This window comes from Orcinus orca, chromosome 9, assembly GCF_937001465.1.
Source record: "Orcinus orca chromosome 9, mOrcOrc1.1, whole genome shotgun sequence".
NCBI classification, from domain to species: domain Eukaryota; kingdom Metazoa; phylum Chordata; class Mammalia; order Artiodactyla; family Delphinidae; genus Orcinus; species Orcinus orca.
Genome location: NC_064567.1, coordinates 6,232,387 through 6,250,819, shown reverse-complemented (window position 1 = coordinate 6,250,819; position 18,433 = coordinate 6,232,387). Strand labels below are relative to the sequence as shown.

At 52.4% G+C, this 18,433-nt stretch overlaps 2 protein-coding genes across 2 annotated transcripts in view; one reads left to right on the top strand and one right to left on the bottom strand.

The window, feature by feature from the left end:
- Positions 1 to 18,433, bottom strand: part of TMEM176B (transmembrane protein 176B) — a 179,031-nt gene that overhangs the window by 8,485 nt on the left and 152,113 nt on the right. The window lies entirely within an intron of this gene.
- TMEM176A (transmembrane protein 176A) lies at positions 161 to 4,360 on the top strand. The gene is made up of 6 exons (XM_033408257.2): positions 161 to 399; positions 987 to 1,176; positions 1,656 to 1,766; positions 2,897 to 2,953; positions 3,117 to 3,329; positions 3,876 to 4,360. The coding sequence occupies exons 2-6, from the start codon at positions 1,009 to 1,011 to the stop codon at positions 3,996 to 3,998; spliced, it is 672 nt and encodes a 223-aa protein (XP_033264148.1). The 5' UTR covers positions 161 to 399; positions 987 to 1,008; the 3' UTR covers positions 3,999 to 4,360.

The following is an 18,433-nucleotide window of genomic DNA, read 5'->3' as shown; positions in this document are numbered from 1 at the left end:
CTCTGTGCTCTCCAGAGCGTCGGAGCCAAGTGATCTCCCCTGGCAGCTAGAAAACCCTGGAGGGGCCCTTTGCTCCAGCTGTGTGCTGAGAAGTTGCCTCATCCTTCCCTTTCTGGAGCTCCACCAAACCCCTCTCCTTTCTGCCTGGTTCTCAGCCCCCACTCAGCCGTCCCCAGCCCTCCTATCACCCTCGACCGTGACTGCCAGTCCCTGAGGAGAGCAGGTGAGGCAGACCCTCAGCCCAGGCGGCCTTTTCCCAGAGACCCTTCTCACAGGGCCCCTCCCCAGAGGAGTCCACATCCTGCCCCCTCAAAGGCCCCCCAGAACTTGCTGGGGAGGGAAGGACCGACCACCGTGTAGAGGACATGCATCCAGGAAGGCGGCAGGAGTGGAGGCCAGGTACAGCCTCGTCCCCGTTTGAAGTCAAGTCATTCTGGCCTTGGGCCTCCATCTGCACCCACAGCTTCATGCAGAGGGTTGGGGGGCGCAGTTTGAACAGGCAGCGTGGGGCTGAGTAGCCATTGATGGAAAGGGAGATATGTAGGGGCAGGGGGTGGGTCCCCGGGCTCAGCTGGGAAGCAGATACCTCAACAGTAGTTCAACAGGCAGCCAGGACTCTCTTCTGTCCGGCAGCCTGAGGGCTCTGGAGGGGGAGAGGCAGGGGGGAAAGCCAGGGTGAGGGCCGTGATCACACAAGCGGGCTGGGAGCAGAAAGGAGAGAGGTGAGGGCTCCAGGGCACTGCTTGGTCCAGACCCTGAGGCCGTGGGTGGAGGATGGGGAGACACAGCAGGTCTAGGGTGAAGAGGGCAGCTCCAGTGGGCTGGGCGGTGGCCACAGCCTCAGCAGACGCAGGGATCCCTCACATGACACCCCTCAAGGCAGGTCCCAGATGCTGCACTGTGACCGGGGGCCTCGCCAGCTCCCATGGAATCTGTGCAAACCTCCTGCCAACTCTTCCCCCTGACGCCCCCTTCCTCCCTCCCAGGCGGGTGTCCACCAGCTTGAAGATGGCAGATGGGGCTCCCCAGCCCACCTACATCAAGGTGGACATCCACCAGGAGTCGGCTCTGGCCAAGCTGCTGCTGAGTAGGTGTCCCCTGCTGCAGCCCCACGTGCCCTCGCCGCACGCCGCCTCCCGGGCCCTGGGCCACCGCCGGCTGCTGGTGGCCTCCTGGGTGAGTAGGGCGAGGACGGGCGCCCAGGCTCCCCAGACTGGGAAGGGTAAGCCCCCTCCTCTGGCTGCACGCTCTCCCAGCCAACCTCTCTCTGAGTGGGATGCTTATGCTCTTCCTAGAGATCAAGTTCCGGCCTTTCCTTCACTTACTGGCCTCTCAGTGAAAGCTGTAGGTAGGGTGGGCTGTGGGCTGAAGGGTGCAGAGGAGCCCCTGACCATTTAAAGTCCCAGCTGGTGGAACCCGGAGTTCATCCTCTCACGGCCCAGCGTGGGCTAGCTCTCCCCTCCCCTCGCCTTCTCTCCCCTCCTGTCCTCTCCCTTCTCGTGCCCCCTCTCTTCCTCTCTTCTCTCTCTCTTCCCCTTTCATAGGGTTCTAACCTTTAGTACATGGAGTGGAAAGTCCTCAAAACTCCCCTGAGGCTTAGACGCAGACTGGGCCTGGGACCCGGGATCCGGGTTCTTGGGTTTTTCATCTTTCAGGCGGTGCAGATCATGCTGGGGGTGTTCAGTGGGGTCCTGGGGGGATTCCTCTTCATCTCCTACTACACCACGCTGCCTGGATCGGGAGCCCCCATCTGGACAGGGGCTGTGGTGAGTGGGGCGGGAGGACCGTGGGCAGAGGGACCCCCTATCAGAGGTGAGAGACCACCACCATCGACCCCATCAGAATGTAGACTGTTTGCAGCTGAAAAGACTCCCAGATCTCTAGGCTGACACCAGGTTTCTACAGACGGGAAACCAGCTGAGCTAAGGGCTGGGAGAGCCACGGTCACCGGTCAGCTCTCTCGGGTCCCTGCACCGGGCTTCTCCCACCTCTTCTCCCACCTTCAGCAGCAGATCAGCTAAGGATCTAGGACAGGACTCATTTCCAGGCACTTGCACTGAGATGGAGGGAGGTGGAACGTGCTGGAGCGTGTGTACAAGGGAGATGTACCCCCCCTCCCGGTGGTTTCCCATTGCCCTCTGCAGGCCCTGCACACAGGGGAAGTCCAGGGGGGCTCACCGGACAATGGCAGCTATGTCAGCAGATGGACGTGTGCCACCTGCGGCAGGAGATGGGTGGGCGGATCATAGCAGGAAGGAGGCGCCCTCTGTCCTGCCCACCCTCACAGAACAAGAGCAAAACACACATATCGATTAAGAGAGGAGCCCAAAGTAATGATCGTCATCCACCCCACGGCCGAAAACACTGAGATTAGCGACAGAACTGCCAAACAGGATTCAGATCCATCTTTCCCTTGGCATCAGCCAGACTTCCTGTCCTGGAAGACCCGCTGGGTGGGAGGCTGAGCGCTGTTGGAACGAGCGCCTGCCCTCACCCCAAGGCAGCGGATGCTGATCCTGTACTGAGAGCTCCTCCAACACCCCGGACCTTTCACCCCACCGCCCTGGAGCTTTCATAAAGCACCTGGTGTTGCTTAAAAAGACAGGGTTTTGGAGAAGGAAAGGGGGGCTTACACCCGGCTTGACCATGAGCAGTTTTGATGTCCCTAAAATAGAGGGTCCTGCAGCCTCGGGCGTTTGATTCGGCCTTCAATACCCTCACCGTTGAAGACAACAGAGCTCAGCTCAAAACCTCGGGTCCACGTGGGGTGCTGTGGGGAAAGGCCAGCAGGACGGTTGGTTTTGCCTGTGGGACTTGAGGAAGGAAAAAGAAGCAGGCTGCTGGGGGTGGGGCTCGGCTGCCCCGAGCTACCCCTGCTGCTTCAATCTCTCCCCAGGCTGTGCTGGCTGGAGCTGTCGCCTTCATTTATGAGAAACGAGGTGGCACCTACTGGGTGAGTTCGGGGAGGGGTTGACACCAGCCCCGGAAGCTGGAGGCCACCCCCAGCGGGCCGCCCATCCCACGCCCCCTCCACTAGACTTCCCGCTCTTCGTCCCGGGCTGGGCTCCAGAGACACTGAGTCTCCAAGGTCTGTCTCTGCACACTGCCCTCACCAGGCCCTGCTGAGGACCCTGCTCGCCCTGGCAGCTTTCTCCACGGCCACAGCCGCCATCATCATTGGGGCTAGAAGTTTCCATGAGTACCACCATTTTCTCTTTAATGGTATCTGTGATGTCTCCCCTTCCTGGAGGCCCACCGGGGCCCCCAGCTCTCCGAGTGCAGACGAGGGAAGGCTGCAGCTGTGCACCTCCTATGTGAACATGCTGAAGGTAGCCGGGCCGGGGAAGGCAGCAGGCGGAGGGCAGGGAGGGTCAGACAGTGGAGGAGAGTGAGGCTGTCCACCAAGAAGGGCGTGACCTGTTCTGCCTTGAGCATGTCTCCCGTCACCACAGCGTGGCAGCGAACGAAACAGAAGCGGTTCCTATGGTTGTGGGAGGTACAGATCTGTGGGAAATACAAACACTGAACTCATAATAAAGGAGCTAATACTGCAAATACGTGAAGAGCTGCGAAGGTGTTAGATGCATGTTCAAGTCTTGGGCTTGTCAGGGAACCAGACCACAGCCCAAGCCCATCGCTGCTCAGAGGAGGACGCTGAGACCCGGTGACAGGGGTTACTGGCCGCTCCCTGCATGCCACACCCACTGACCCCCACCCCGGGCTCCTTCTTCAGCCTCCCCCCACCCCAGAAGCTACCGACTTGGGGATGGGATGAATGGGGTGGAGAGTGACCCTGTGCCATGATCAGCGTGAAGACAGACCACAAATGGCAACAGTCTCTCTGGGTGCCTATAGCTTCGGTCCTCTGTCCCCAGGCCCTGTTCATAAGCATCAATGCCATGCTGTTGGGGGTCTGGGCTCTGCTGCTTCTAGCATCTCTGGTCCCCCTGTGTCTGTGCTGCTGGAGAAAATACCGATCTAAGGAGGTGAGTGCCTAAAGCTTGTGTCTGTGTGTTTGGGGCAGCAGTGCTGTCCAGGGGAGATAGGAATGGAGAACGGATGGTTTGGGGAGGAGAAAAGTGTCATTACAGTGAGTGTCAAGAGGCATCATTCCTGTCTTTCCACCCCAGTAGTGGCCCAGCCCAGAGACCCCCTGTCCCTGACCAAGTAACACCCAGTCCAAAGACCCTAGTGAGGGACTTCCCTGGCAATCCAGCGGTTAAGACTTCACCTTCCAATGCAGGGGGTGCTGCTGGTTCAATCCCTGGTCAGGGAGCTAAGATCCCACATGGCTCACGGCCAAAACACCAAAACATAAAACAGAAGCAATATTGTAACAAATTCAATAAAGACTTTAAAAAAATTGGTCCACATCAAAAAAATAAAATCTGAAAAAGAGACCCTAGGAAGCTAGGGAAGTCCATGTACATGGTGGGAACTTGGGGCTCTTTGCATCAGGTACCATGAGGCTGATGGTGGATCTGATTGGCTCCAGAACTAAGCTGCCCTGGTACAGAGTATTTACACTTTCTCTCCCCCATGGGCTGTCCCACCCCCTCCTTTTCCCTTAGAAAAGAGACCCTCCCTTGGAAGAAACTGCTGGGAGTGAGTGAAATTAGCCCTGCTTCTCCAGAGGACTCATGTCTGGAGCTCCACCTGGACTGGGTGTCCCAGCATCTGCCTCGTGGAAGAAGAACCAGGCCGGGAAGAGAGGCTCTCCCCTGGCCCCAGTTATCCTTCCCCCATGGCCACTGCCACTGCCCTGCACCACCAACCATCAGAGCTGCTCTGGTCCATTTCCTGCTCACCTTCACCATCCTGCCTGCTTCATGTCCCCTCTTGAGCAATGATGATAATAAACTCTCGTGCTGTTGCTCCCAGTTTCTTGCTTAGGGTATTTCTCTTGGCTGGAGGGAGGCAGAGGAGAATGAGGCAACAGCAAACCTACAAAGCTCGTTCCACTCCCAACAGCCAGTCTGGGTCTAGAGTTGCCGGCCTTGAAAACAGATTCTCTTTGAGGCTGGTCCTGGGACTGTAGGCCCAAATGCCTGGGAATGAAGGATGAAAGAAAGAGAGACTCTGATCCCCACTCCCTGGTATGAATTTTGTCATACCAGGATTGCTAACCAAGGTGGAGGGGAGCGTATCATCATCTAAACCCAAAAAATGAGGAAGGGGAGCAATTACTGTGTTTCAGCCAGAGACAGAGAAACCTGATGGAGATGGTGCTTGATTTGAGCTCTCACTTTCCCAGAGAAACACAGCCAGCCTGAGATGATTCTGCAGCGAGGCATCCTGAGGAATAAATACCCAAACTACCCATTTCTACCTCTTGCTAGTTTTCCCTATTCGCCAAACCTAACAGGAAGTCATGGGACATTGGGCAATGATATGATCCGTATACGACACCCCTCTGGGGCACAGAGAAATATGGAAAGGACATCTGGAGAGGCAAACAAATGGTATCTGAAACAATTACTTTTCAATATGGTTGAAGACTTCCCAAATTTGCTGAAAGACACAAACAGACAGACTCAAGAAGCTCAATGAACCCTTAACAGAACCAGCTCAAAGAAGTACAAGCCTAGATATATCATAATCAAACTGCTAAAAACTAAAGACAAAGCCTTGAAAATAGCCAAACAAAAATGACCCATTACCTATAGAGAAGGGTAATCCAATGACTGTGGTTTCTCATCAGAAACTGTGATGGCCAGAGAAAGTGGCACCACGCTTTTTTAAATCATTAAATATAAGCACAATATTGTACAGCAACATTTTAGTGTGACTAAAAACAGAGCTGGCACAAGGGAGTCTGGGGGGTGATGGTCTGTTCTTTATCCTGATCATGGTACTGGTTACAGGAATCTATACATGTATTAAAACTCACAGACCTGTACACAGAAAAACAAAGGACAGTTTTACTATCATAATAACTCATAATGATACGGAGATAAATTTAGGATTATTTGTCCATCCCTATCTCAACACCTCCAAGTCATTTCCAGATGTGTACATTCATTTTCCCCCTCAAAATAAGAGCCTCTTTGATGCAAGCCTGTGATTGTAGCTGTACTTTATATATATATTTGTTGTTGTTGTTGCTGTTGTTGTTGTTGTTTTGTTCTGTTTTGTTTTGTTTTGGCTGCGTTGGGTCTTTGTTGCTGTGCATGGATTTTCTCTAGTTGCGGTGAGCAGGGGCTACTCTTTGTTGTGGTGCGAGGGCTTCTCATTGCAGTGGCTTCTCTTGTTGCAGAGCACAGGCTCTAGGAGTGTGGGCTTCAGTAGTTGTGTCACAGGCTCAGTAGTTGTGGCGCACGGGCTTAGTTGCTCCATGGCATGTGGGATCTTCCCAGACCAGGGCTCGAACCCATGTCCCCTGCATTGGCAGGCAGATTCTTAACCACTGCACCACCAGGGAAGCCCTGTATTTTCAAATAAACAAATTGCTTTTGAAAAAATTTTTTTAAACAAAAGGCAGGGCTGGCAAGATACCTGATTTCCTACAGAAGAGAAAACCGAAGATCCAGGACTCTCTGAAGCTGTTCGGAATGAGGGAGGGTAATCAACGGGGATGGAAGCTGAGGAAGAGCTCTGGGGGGGGGGGGGGGGGGGGGGACTTGGGAAGGGGTCAGTCCCAGAGACTCAAATCTGCCAGATGCAATAAACAAAGGAGGTTGCCACATTCTGACAGTAAAAGATCACTTCTGAGCAAAAGGGCAAACTGAGTTGACATTCATTTAACTGAATAAAGAATGGAAAGAATTTACATCTAGTCAAAGCCCTAAAATGACTGAATTTGGAAACAATGTAGAAGAGAAATTCATACCATCTTTAGCTTGAGAAAGAAAGTCATCCACCACGGTCTTTATCTCAGATTTATCCTGCAAATATTTCTTAGGACAATATGTTTTTTAAACTTAGTAATTAACAGGCTCCAAAACAGAATTAAAACAAGATTGAATTTAAATTCAAATGCCTGCTTCCCTATCTGAATTCCACCCCTCCCCCCACCCCCCCACCCCCGCACAAGCCAGCTTGATGTAATTAACTCCGCCACCTAGTGGCTACAAAAAGTGTTCTTCAGGAGAAACCAGAAAATTAATTTTTTTACACAATTCTTTGAAAATTGTCAATGTATTACTGAACAAATATCTACTAATGCCTCCCATGTGGCAGGCACCGTGGGTCCTGGGAAGGGAACTGTGAACAGTGAGACATCCTTGCCTAACCCAGGTGACCTTGAGGAGTGAGGGCCAAGGAGGCAGGACATCTTCCCCGTCCCCCAACAGGCGTAAACCTGCCACCTGTTCTGCTTGAGGCAGTTGGTTAGAATCGTGCCATTACATGCCCTCGAATCCAGAATTAGAGGGCAGATGGGAGGTTTCCTACTGCTCCACCACCTCCAGTTTTCTCCCTGTCCCACCTCATCTGCTCCAGGGACCCACAGTTCAGGAACCAGATATCCCAGTTCTGAGCTGGAGTCAGCCCCTGTTACAGCCCACCCTGCCTGAGTGTCCATACAGGTGGTAGCTCGGTCCTGGCCCACTGGGACACAGGCCTGCCCATCCACTGGGAAGACCTTCCACACTCACAAGAATGGTGGGGACACGGTCCACGGAAAATCTCTTCTTGGAAACTTGGGCTCCATGGTAGAAGGACCCCGGAAGTGGCCTCTCCCTCCCCTACCCGGCCAAGCCTGGGGTCCCAGAAGAACCTGCCTGCCCCACAGCGGAAGCAGTGTGACCCAGGGCCCAAAGAAGATGCCCTGAAGCACAGCTCCAAGCCTCCAGCACAATCTGGTCACCTTCAGCACAATAGACAAGAAGGATTTCTTAAACAAGACACCAAAAGCTCCAGCCATAAGAAAAGACTGATACATTTAAATGCATTAAAATTAGAGACTTCTGGGCTTCCCTGGTGGCGCAGTGGTTGAGAGTCCGCCTGTCAATGCAGGGGACACGGGTTCGTGCCCCGGTCTGGGAGGATCCCACATGCCGCGGGGCGGCTGGGCCCGTGAGCCATGGCCGCTGAGCCTGCGCGTCCGGAGCCTTTGCTCCGCAACGGGAGAGGCCACAGCAGTGAGAGGCCCGCATACCGCAAAAAAAATAAAAATAAAAAATAAGTGAGAGATATTTAAAGTTTACTCTTGAGTTTGCACAAGATATCCTCACTCCTGACCACTATGAGTGACAGAAACTATCCCAGCTTTCCGGTGGTTTCAGAAGAGAACCGTGGCTCTCCATGGAAAGGCCTCCGTGGCATAAGCTGAGAACAGCCAGGAGAGAGTGGATATCGGGTGTCTCTCGTGGCCCAGTGACTTTGCCGCGCCCGGCCCAGGAGTGGGTCTGGACTGCCTTGGTTGCCAGTATGACTTTTCTGGTTGAAAAAGATGAAACCGGAAGAAAGGAGGTGATGTTCTTACGGATGTGAACACTTTCCTTCCTCCGTGCTCAGAGTCACAGACCTAGACCTGGTCAGTGGACAAGAAACCAGGATTCCTAAGAGTGCTGACGTTCTTCTTGCCCCTCCAGGTGTCCTCTCCACCCTGCTCGCCTGGCAGCCTGGCCTCCATGGGCCGCATTTGGAGGCTCCCTTGTGCCATAGCGCGGGTTGGCTTCAGCCTATAGGTGGCCCTGGCAGGTGAAGGTGATCAAAGTATTTGGTCCCCTGGCTTCCTCTGTGCCAGACCCCAGTTTGGCATGGCAGCGTCCTACCAAGGGCCACAGCTCTTGTCAGGTGGCTCTGTCCTACAAGTCTCAGCTTGTTCTAGGAACATGCCAGATTAAAGGAACCAGAGAAGCTCATCAAGAGATTACCTGAGGGGGCTTCCCTGGTGGCGCAGTGGTTGGGAGTCCGCCTGCCGATGCAGGGGACACGGGTTCGTGCCCTGGTCCGGGAAGATCCCACATGCCGCGGAGCGGCTGGCCCCGTGAGCCATGGCCGCTGAGCCTGCGCGTCCGGAGCCTGTGCTCCGCGGCGGGAGAGGCCACAACAGTGAGAGGCCCATGTACCGCAAAAAAATAAAATAAAATAAATAAAAAAGAGATTACCTGAGACCAGATTAAAGGAGTGCAGGCACTGCACACACCCTAACCCTATCAACAACCCCATCCTTGAACCATTGTTATAAAACTCCTCACCAAATCCTCCTGGGTTGGGACACACAGTTTTGAGGGGCAGGAACCCTCTGTGTTCCCCTTTGCCTGGCAGAACAATAAAGCTATCGTTTTCTACTTCACCCAGAACTCTGTCTCCAAGATTCGATTCAGCCCCGGTGCACAGAGGCCAAGTTCTCGGCATCAATACCAGGAGGAGTGGAGAGCAGGCAATAGATGAAGGAGCTGCTTGGGCATAGAACTGGCTGGTGTGCTGGAGGGGCTGGGAGGCCAAGAAGTCCAGGTCTGGCAGGACTGTCAGATGCCCAGCTGGAGGGTGCAAGGAAGGGGCATTCCCATGATAAGGGAGCTATAGGTCTGAAACTCCAAATAGTAGGAACTAAAGATAGGCGCTTAATAACCATTTTAAAGACATTGGTGGAATGGCATAAGCCATGAGTACAGAAAAACTGCATGTGGGGAAGTAGACCAGTGAGCAATAATTATTTGCTGAACATTTCTTCAGCACTGGCTGCAGGCCAGGCACTAAACCAAGTATTTTACGGTGATTGAATGCCTTTGCCTCATTTATTATAATCCTCACAGCAACCCTTGTGAGGCACTGACTAGTGTGATCCTCATTTTACAAACAGGAAACTAAGGTTCAGAGAAGTCAAGTAACTTGCCGAAGGTCACACCGCTAGGAAATGTCATCACGGAGAGTTGAATCCAGAGAGTCTGACTTCTGATCCTGGGCTTTTTGTTAATCATTTCACTGAATGAGCTCCTCGGTTGCTCAATCTATACTAGAGTTTTATATTTTTTTCTTCATGTTGTTTACCCCCAAGGACTGGTAGGTCTGAAAGATAACACTAGAATTAACTGCTCTATGCCTGCAGACTCTGAGTTTTCCAATCTGTACGTGTTCCTGAAAGAGCCTGGGACTTTGCCCCCATACCCACGAGTGAGAAAGAAAACCGAGGGAAGTAATGCTTTGACTAATGCAGAATCGTCTCCTAACTCCATTCCAGATGATTTGCATTTCAAATCAAGTAACCAGCCGTTCGGAAAATTCAGTCTGGGGGTGTGACTTGCGCAGTGAGAGGTGAAAATGCAAAAACATGTCTGTTTTCCCCGTTTCAAACATTTTATTGGCTTCTCATGGTCTCCGAGATAAAGTCCACATTCCCTGCACGTCCGGCCCTTGCCTACCTCTCTGGCATTTTTACTGGCTGTACCAACTGCTCCCTCAGCAATACAGACAACATCGCTGGGCAGCTGCCCACTCCTAAACACCACCAAGGGAGCCTCTGCCTTTCCCCCTGGTATCTTACTATGAAAATTTTCAAACACACAGAAAAGTTGGGGGGAAAATTTACATGTACCCCTGACTCAGACTCTACGATTAATATTTTGCTATGGGGCTTCCCTGGTGGCGCAGTGGTTGAGAGTCCGCCTGCCGATGCAGGGGACACGGGTTCGTGCCCTGGTCCGGGAAGATCCCACATGCCGCGGAGCGGCTGCGCCCGTGAGCCATGGCCGCTGAGCCTGCGCGTCCGGAGCCTGTGCTCCGCAAGGGGAGAGGCCACAACAGTGAGAGGCCTGCATACCGCAAAAAAAAAAAAAAAAAAAAAAAAATATTTTGCTATGTTTGCTTTGTCACATACCTGTCCACCTCTCCATCCCTTTCTGCATTTTGTCTTTTATGCATTTTAAGGGAAGTTGCAGACATCTGTACCCGTCCCCTTAAATACTTCAGCACACATATCATTAACTAGAGTTCCATATTTGTTTTCAGTTCTTTTTTCCCCGCTTTGAGGTAGAAGAGCCCAGACCTTGCTTCTTCGAGCAAGTGTCAGATCCCCACAGCTGAGAAGCCTTTTCTACCCTGGGTGCTCACAGATCTCCCATGTCTTGGAGCCTACGAAAAACACCGGCTCGTCGGCTCCTACAGCTCTAGAGAAGCCTTGGATTGTGTGCAAAGCGAAGGCAGCCTGCTAACGGGCCTGACCGCCCACGCAGGGCAGAGGCCACTCTGCTCATGCGTGAAGTCGGCGCCATCCTTGGGGCGGGGGGGGGGGGGGGAGGGGGCGGGGACCAGCTCACTCCTGCCCCCGTGAGGAGCCTTGTCACGTGTGGCACCACCAGGCCGTCCTTCCGGTGCCCCACGCAGCCCCGCTGGAGAGGGTCCCTTCCTCTTCCAGACGGGACCCGGAACTGTCAGAGGAAGCCTCCAGTGCGTGGAATCTGCGTTTATCCTGGACAGATTCCGATAGCTTACAACCAGAGATTAAGCACCTGTTTAGGTGCAAAAATCTTTACCAGAAAAAGCAAAATTTTCCAGCTTATGCCCTACCTTCTAGGTTAAGTTATAATGCCATTGAGGTGGCGAAAGGTATCCTCTAGGTATAATATTTGTCTGAAGGTTTTTTTTTAGGTAGGTGTGAGCAAAGGTATCTGCTTACTAGCAGTAGGTCTTTTTCTCCCACACACCCATCCTGGCATAGACACAAAAGTTCCTTTCCTGAAAGAGACATGGAAGGGCTACCTACACAGATGAAGGGGGCTCAGCAGATGCCTCTTGTAAGGAAGGTGCTCACCTGCCCCTTACAGGTCTGAATACCACCCTGTCGCAGGGAACGGGGATGGCTGCAAGTTTGGGAGCCAGAGAGACCCAGGTGCAAATCCCAGTTCTGCCACTGACCAGCAGCGCAGCCTCAGGAATGACGCCTGTTTGCAGGGCCACCTCTAGGGTTCCTCAAGGCCATGCACAGCGCCCCTGGCACAGTGGCACCTGGGCCTGTGTGAGTGGTGGGCGTGGTGGCGGGTATTCACTCCTCAGTGAAACCCAGAACCTCCCACGTTAATGTGGAAGGGACCCTCCTCACTGGAGAGACAAGCTGGCCGGTGGCCTCAGTTTACCCCATGAGTGTCACCTCCTCTGGGTCCCCTGCCTGCACCTCCCTTTAACAAGCACGCCCAGCCTAACCCTCGAAATCTGTAAAACAAGACTCTACCGAGTCCTAGTGGGGAACAAATCAAAGGGATGACAAGGATGAGCCTGGCCCGGGGAGCTGGGTTGTGGCTCCCTCATAGCCAGGGCTGGCGAAGCCTGTCTCACTCTGTACCCTCAGGGCCCAACTCCAACCCCACCCTGAGAGCTTGATACTCTCTCTGTTAATCTGAGCTAGAATATTACTCAGCCATGAAAAGGAACAAACTAGTGCCATTTGCAGAGACGTGGATGGACCTAGACATTGTCGTACAGAGTGAAGTAAGTCAGAAAGAGAAAAACAATTACCATATAATATTGCTTGTATGAGGAATCTAGAAAAATGGTAGAGATGAACTTACTTGCAAATTAGAGAAAGAGTCACAGATGTAGAGACCAAACTTATGGTTACCGAGGGGAGAAGCAGGGGAGGGTTGAACTGGGAGATTGGGTTTGACACATATACACTACTATGTATGAAATAGATAACTAACGAGAACCTACTGTATAGCACAGAAGGTTCTCTGCATTGCGTAGAGGGAACTCTACTCAATGCTCTGGGGTGACCTAAATGGGAAGGAAATCTAAAAAAGAGTCGATATATGTATACGTATTACTGATTCAATTTGTTGTACAGCAAGAAACTAACACAACATTGTACAGCGACTATACTCCAATGAAAAATTAATAATAAAAAAATAAAAAACCTGAGCTACATGCCTGGGCCTCATTCATCCCTCCACTGATGTGGATAATGTATGATAATAGATGTCTTCCTTTTCTTGCTGTTTATAAAATCCTACAGCTTTCAGCAGGAAGGCGGAGAAGGAGCGGAGAAGAAATGCCCGGCCTCAAATTCAGTGGCCGAGGAGCCTGTCAAGGGCTCCCGCAGGCTGCAGACTGGAATGTGGGTTTGTTCCTTTTCGTGGCGGAGTAATATTCCAGCTCAGATTAACAGAGTATCAAGCTCTCAGGGTGGGGTTGGAGCTGGGCCCTGAGGGTACAGAGTGAGACAGGCTTCGCCAGCCCTGGCTCTGAGGGGGACACAACCCAGCTCCCTGGGCCAGGTTCATCCTCGTCATGCCTTTGATTTGGCCCCGGGGGCTTCCTGTGGCCACTGCCTTTCTTCTACAGCAAACATCAACCGGCTCAGAGCAGCTTCTTCAATCCTGCTCCCTTCGATCAGTCCGCAACCTGCCTCCAGACCCAGGGGCCACATTGAAAGTGGGCATCTGCTTTGAGGGAAATAAGGCTTTGTCCAGCACTCCAGCAAACGGGGAGTTGTATGAGAACAATGGGGTTAGAGAGCATCCTTAAGAGTAAGAAATAGGAGTCGGCAAGGGTTATGCCCAGAACCAGGCACCTGAGACTTTGGCCCCAATTGATGTTACATATTTGCTGCTGTCACCCATCTTCCCAGAGCTTCTTTTCCTGATCCCTGACCTGGATCCCTCTGCCATTCAGCCTCGCCCCTTTATCTTATCAACCCTGTTCATCTACCTTCAGTGGGCTAGCCTGATTGCCCTCCGCCCTGTCCCCGTGACCTGCCCTTCCTTGGCCTTCTAAAGGCAGGTCTAAATCTTGTCCTTATGAAGCCAGCAGCAGGAACATGAATTGCAGAGCCCAGCATAAAGTGAAAATGTGGGACCCCTTTTGCAAAAGTTAAGAACTTCAAGACAGCAGTAGTAGAGCATTAAACTGCGGGCAGAGCCCTTCCTAGTGTGGAGCCTGGCAGACCCCACAGGTTGCACGTCCTCGAAGCCCGAGCTGACTCACACCATCCTCAGCTGTCCTTGCCCCAAGGGGTCCACCCCAGACCCCGGCCATGTGGCCATATTAATAGTAACCTGGTTGAGGGACCGCTCAGGAAAATGTTTCTGCTCAGCAAAAGAAGTAATCAACCAAATGAAAAGGCAACTTACAGAATGGGAGAAAATATCTACAAATCATATATCTGAGAAGGGGTCAATATCCAAAATATATAAAGAACTCATACAGGCTTCCCTGGTGGCGCAGTGGTTAAGAATCCACCTGCCAATGCGAGGGACATGGGTTCGAGCCCTGGTCCGGGAAGAGCCCACATGCTGCGGAGCAACTAAGCCCGTGAGCCACAACTACTGAGCCCGCGTGCCACAACTACTGAAGCCTGCGTGCTTACAGCCCATGCTCCTCAACAGGAGAAGCCACTGCGATGAGAAGCCCGTGCACCGCAACGAAGAGTAGCCCCTGCTCGCCGCAACTAGAGAAAGCCCGCGTGCAGCAACGAAGACCTAACACAGCCAAAAATAAATAAATAAACTTTAAAAAAAAGAACCCATACAACTGAATAACAACAACACAATTAACACTCGGACTGAAAAATGGGCAGAGAAACTGAATAGGCATTTTTTCCAAAGAAGACATAGAGGTGGCCAACAGGTGCATGAAAACGCGCTCAGCATCACTAATCATCAGGGAAATGCAAATCAAAGGCAAAATGAGGCATCACCTCACACCTCTTAGAATGGCGTCGTCAAAAAGACAAGTGGGGGCTTCCCTGGTGGCGCAGTGGTTGAGAGTCCGCCTGCCAATGCAGGGGACGCGGGTTCGTGCCCTGGTCCGGGAAGATCCCACGTGCCGCGGAGCGGCTGGGCCCGTGAGCCATGGCCGCTGAGCCTGCGCGTCCGGAGCCTGTGCTCCGCCATGGGAGAGGCCACAACAGTGAGAGGCCCGCGTACCGGAAAAAAACAAAACAAAACAAAACAACAAACAGACAAGTGGTAAGAAGTGTTAGGGAGGGTGTGGAGAGAAGGGAACCCTCCTACACTGTGGGCGGGGATGTGAGTTGGTGCAGCCACTATGGAGAACAGGATGGAGTTTCCTCAAAAGATTAAAAATAGAACTCCCATATGACCCAGCAATCCCACTTCTGAGTATATTTTCAAAGGAAATGAAAACAGGATGTGCACTCCCAGGTTCACTGCAGCATTATTCACAATAGCCAAGGAATGGAAACAACCTAGGGGTCCACTGACAGATGAACGGATACAGAAGATGTGGTGTATGTTTATACACTGGAATATTATTCAGTCATGAGAAAGGAGGAAATCCTGCCACTCGTGACAACATGGGTGGACCTTGAGGGCATTATGCTGTGTGAAATAAGTCTGACAGAGAAAGACAAATACTATGCGATCCCACTTTTATGTAGAATCTTTAAAAAAAGCCAAACGTGTAGAAATATAGAGTAGAATGGTGGCTATCAGGGGCTGGGGCATGAGGGAAATGAGGAGATGTTGGTCAAAGAATACAAACCTCCAGTTAGAAAATGAATAAGTTCTGGGCATCTAGTGCACAGCATGGTGGTTATTGATACCGTGCTGTATACGTGAAGGTTGATAAGAGAGCAGATCTTAAGTGTTCTCACCAGGAAAGAGAAATGGTCATTATGTGACATGATGGGGGCATCAGCTGACACTACAGCTGGTCAGTTGTCATACTGCCATACGTAAGTGTATCAGATCAACACATTCTATGCCTTAAACTTACCCACTGTTGTAGGTCAATTATATCTCAATAAAGCTAGAAGCGAAATCTAGTCGCAACTTCACCATGGAGCATGGCTTTTCCTTAGAATGCCACACAGCAATCCGTCAAGACTTTTCTAACCTCTGGGTTCTAACATCTCTTCTGTGCCCCTTGTGTCCGCACGATCTGTTCATTCATGCGCTCTGAAAACAAACCTCGAGCCCCTGCCGTATGCCAGGCCCTGTGTTGGTCTCTGTATATTTGAAGAAATTAAGACACAGTCCCTGAGCTCAAGGAAGCAGATAAGAAGAGACAGACCTGTGAACAGAGAGTTACGAGCAGTGAAGGAAGGCCATGGGGGAATGGAAAAGGGGTTGAAAGAGGGGCCTTGGCATTGAGCCTTGAAGGAAGGAGCTCGGTGAGTGAACAAGGAGAGTGAGAGAGAGCTTTCAGACAAGGGAACGATGTGGACCAAGCCCAGGAGGCCCCGTGGGCCTGGCCTGGTTGGGAATGGCTGGAGCACGGGGCCAGGTGATGGCAAATTAGAGGGAAAGGGATATTCCAAGAACAAAAGGAAGGTCAGGGCTGGGCTGGAAAGGGTGTTTAATGCCAACTCAATAGTATGAGTGTTATCCAATAGGCAACAGTACCCCACCAACGCGGGGAAGGCCCGTGGTCAGATTTATTCTTGCAAAAGCATGAAGGCCAGATGGGAGAGGCTCCAGCGGAGAGTCAGGGAGTTTGGATGCTATTGTATAATAGCATCCAATAGCAATAATAATAATTTCCAGGTACAAATCATGAGGGTTTAAATATAGACCAATGGTTCTCAACAGGAGGGCAATTTTGCCCCTCAGGAAAGACTTGTCAATGTCAGAAGACATTTTTATTTGTCACAACGGGAGCGGGGTGGGTGCTACTGGCATCTAGTGAGTGAGTAAAGGCCAGGGATTCTGCTAAACACCCTACGATGCACAGGACAGCCACGTAACAAAGAGCGACCAGGCTCGAAATACCAGTGGTGCCAGGGCCCCTTTTGAAAACGGTAGAATTTTCTCCTTGTGAACCAGTCTTCCCTAATCAGGGATGCAACCCATGACGGTGGCTTCATTCGCCTAGAGAGCTCATCAGGCGACTTTGGTGGTGCGGCACCTGCGGAACTATTTCTTTCTCCTGGTTCTACAGAAACACTCACGCTCTCTAGACTACCGCAAATTATCTCTGATGTGTTGTGACTTTTCCAGAAACAAAATATCAAGAGTTAGCAATGGGGAAGCTGTGAGCTGTGACCTCTGGCCCACTAACCACAGACACTGGATCCATCCTCACCTGTCACGCTGCCCCTCCCCAAGACTGGATAATCTGTCCCCTACAACACTGTCATCCGCAAGGCCATCATTTCTGCCCCTTTAAGGGAGGCAGGCAGCCCAGAACTTCAAGGACACAATCTTTGCCCAAGTGTTATCTGTAACTCTCACCAATCATTAACACCAAGAGGGGAGGAACCACACCTCAGAAATCAAGGTCACGTACAGGAGGGACCAGCAGCCAGACAGAGACTCTGGTGAGCTGGGAAAACAGAGCAGGAAGCCAGGTAGCAGAGCCCAAATCCCAGAATTCCACACCTCACCACCCTTGGCCCCACGTGAACAACCACAGCTTCACCCGACACCTCTGCCGGCCCCATTCGTTTCTCTTTCCTTGGGGTGGTTCTTAAAGACGTTTCTCTCCACGGTCTCCATGGCATTCCCTCAGGTCCCCCTCTTCGTCCCACTTTTCCACAGATGTGCACAAGGGGCTCATGGCTCTAACCACCTCCTCCCAGACACCCCACCTCCGCCCTCCTCGGCACAGTAGCAGATTCTGCCCGGGACTCACACCCCAGCCGGGCTCCTGGGAATACACCACCCATCTCAGCTCTGCAGCTCTGCTCCTTCCTGGCCCCCCAGGACAACACTCGCCTCGGCTTTGTGGAGCCCTCAGGGTGGAGCAGTTCACCTGCCCTGAGCCACACACCTGCTAGGGCAGGGGGTGGGAGGATGTGAAGAGGGTGTGCTGGGTTGGATAGCGTCCCCCCAGATTCTTGTCCTTCCTGGAGCCACAGAATGCGCCCTTATTTAGAAATAAGGTCATTGCGGGCTTCCCTGGTGGCGCAGTGGTTGAGAGTCCGCCTGTCGATGCAGGGGACGCGGGTTCGTGTCCCGGTCCGGGAAGATCCCACATGCCGCGGAGTGGCTGGGCCCGTGAGCCATGGCCGCTGAGCCTGCGCGTCCGGAGCCTGTGATCCGCAACGGGAGAAGCCACAGCAGTGAGAGGCCCGTGTACCGCAAAAAAAAAAAAAAAAAGTACAAAGAAATAAGGTCATTGCAGATTTAATTAGATAAAATGAAATTATACTGGAGTAGGGTGGGCCCTTAATCCAATGACTAGGTATCCCTGTAAGAAGAGGAGAGACATAGACACGGGGTTGGGGAGGGCCACGGGGGTGGAGTGGGGAATGTCATGTGACCACGGGGGCAGGGACTGGAGAGATGAGTCTACAAGCCAAGGAACGCTGGGACACCGGGGATTGCCGGCAACACCTGAAGCTGGAAGAGGCAAGCGAGGGCCCTCCCCTAGAGGTTTCAGAGGGAGCCTGGCCCTGCCAGCACCTTGATGTCAGCCTTCCAGCCTCCAGAACCGGGAAAGAATAAACTCCTGTTGTTTTAAACCACACAGTGTGTGGCACTTGTTACAGCAGCCCTGGGCGTCTAACGCAGGGGAATCTAAGCAGAGCCGCAGGCCTTGAGAAGCCGGCAGTCCTGAGGGCCAGCTCCTTCTGAATCCTGCAGGATCC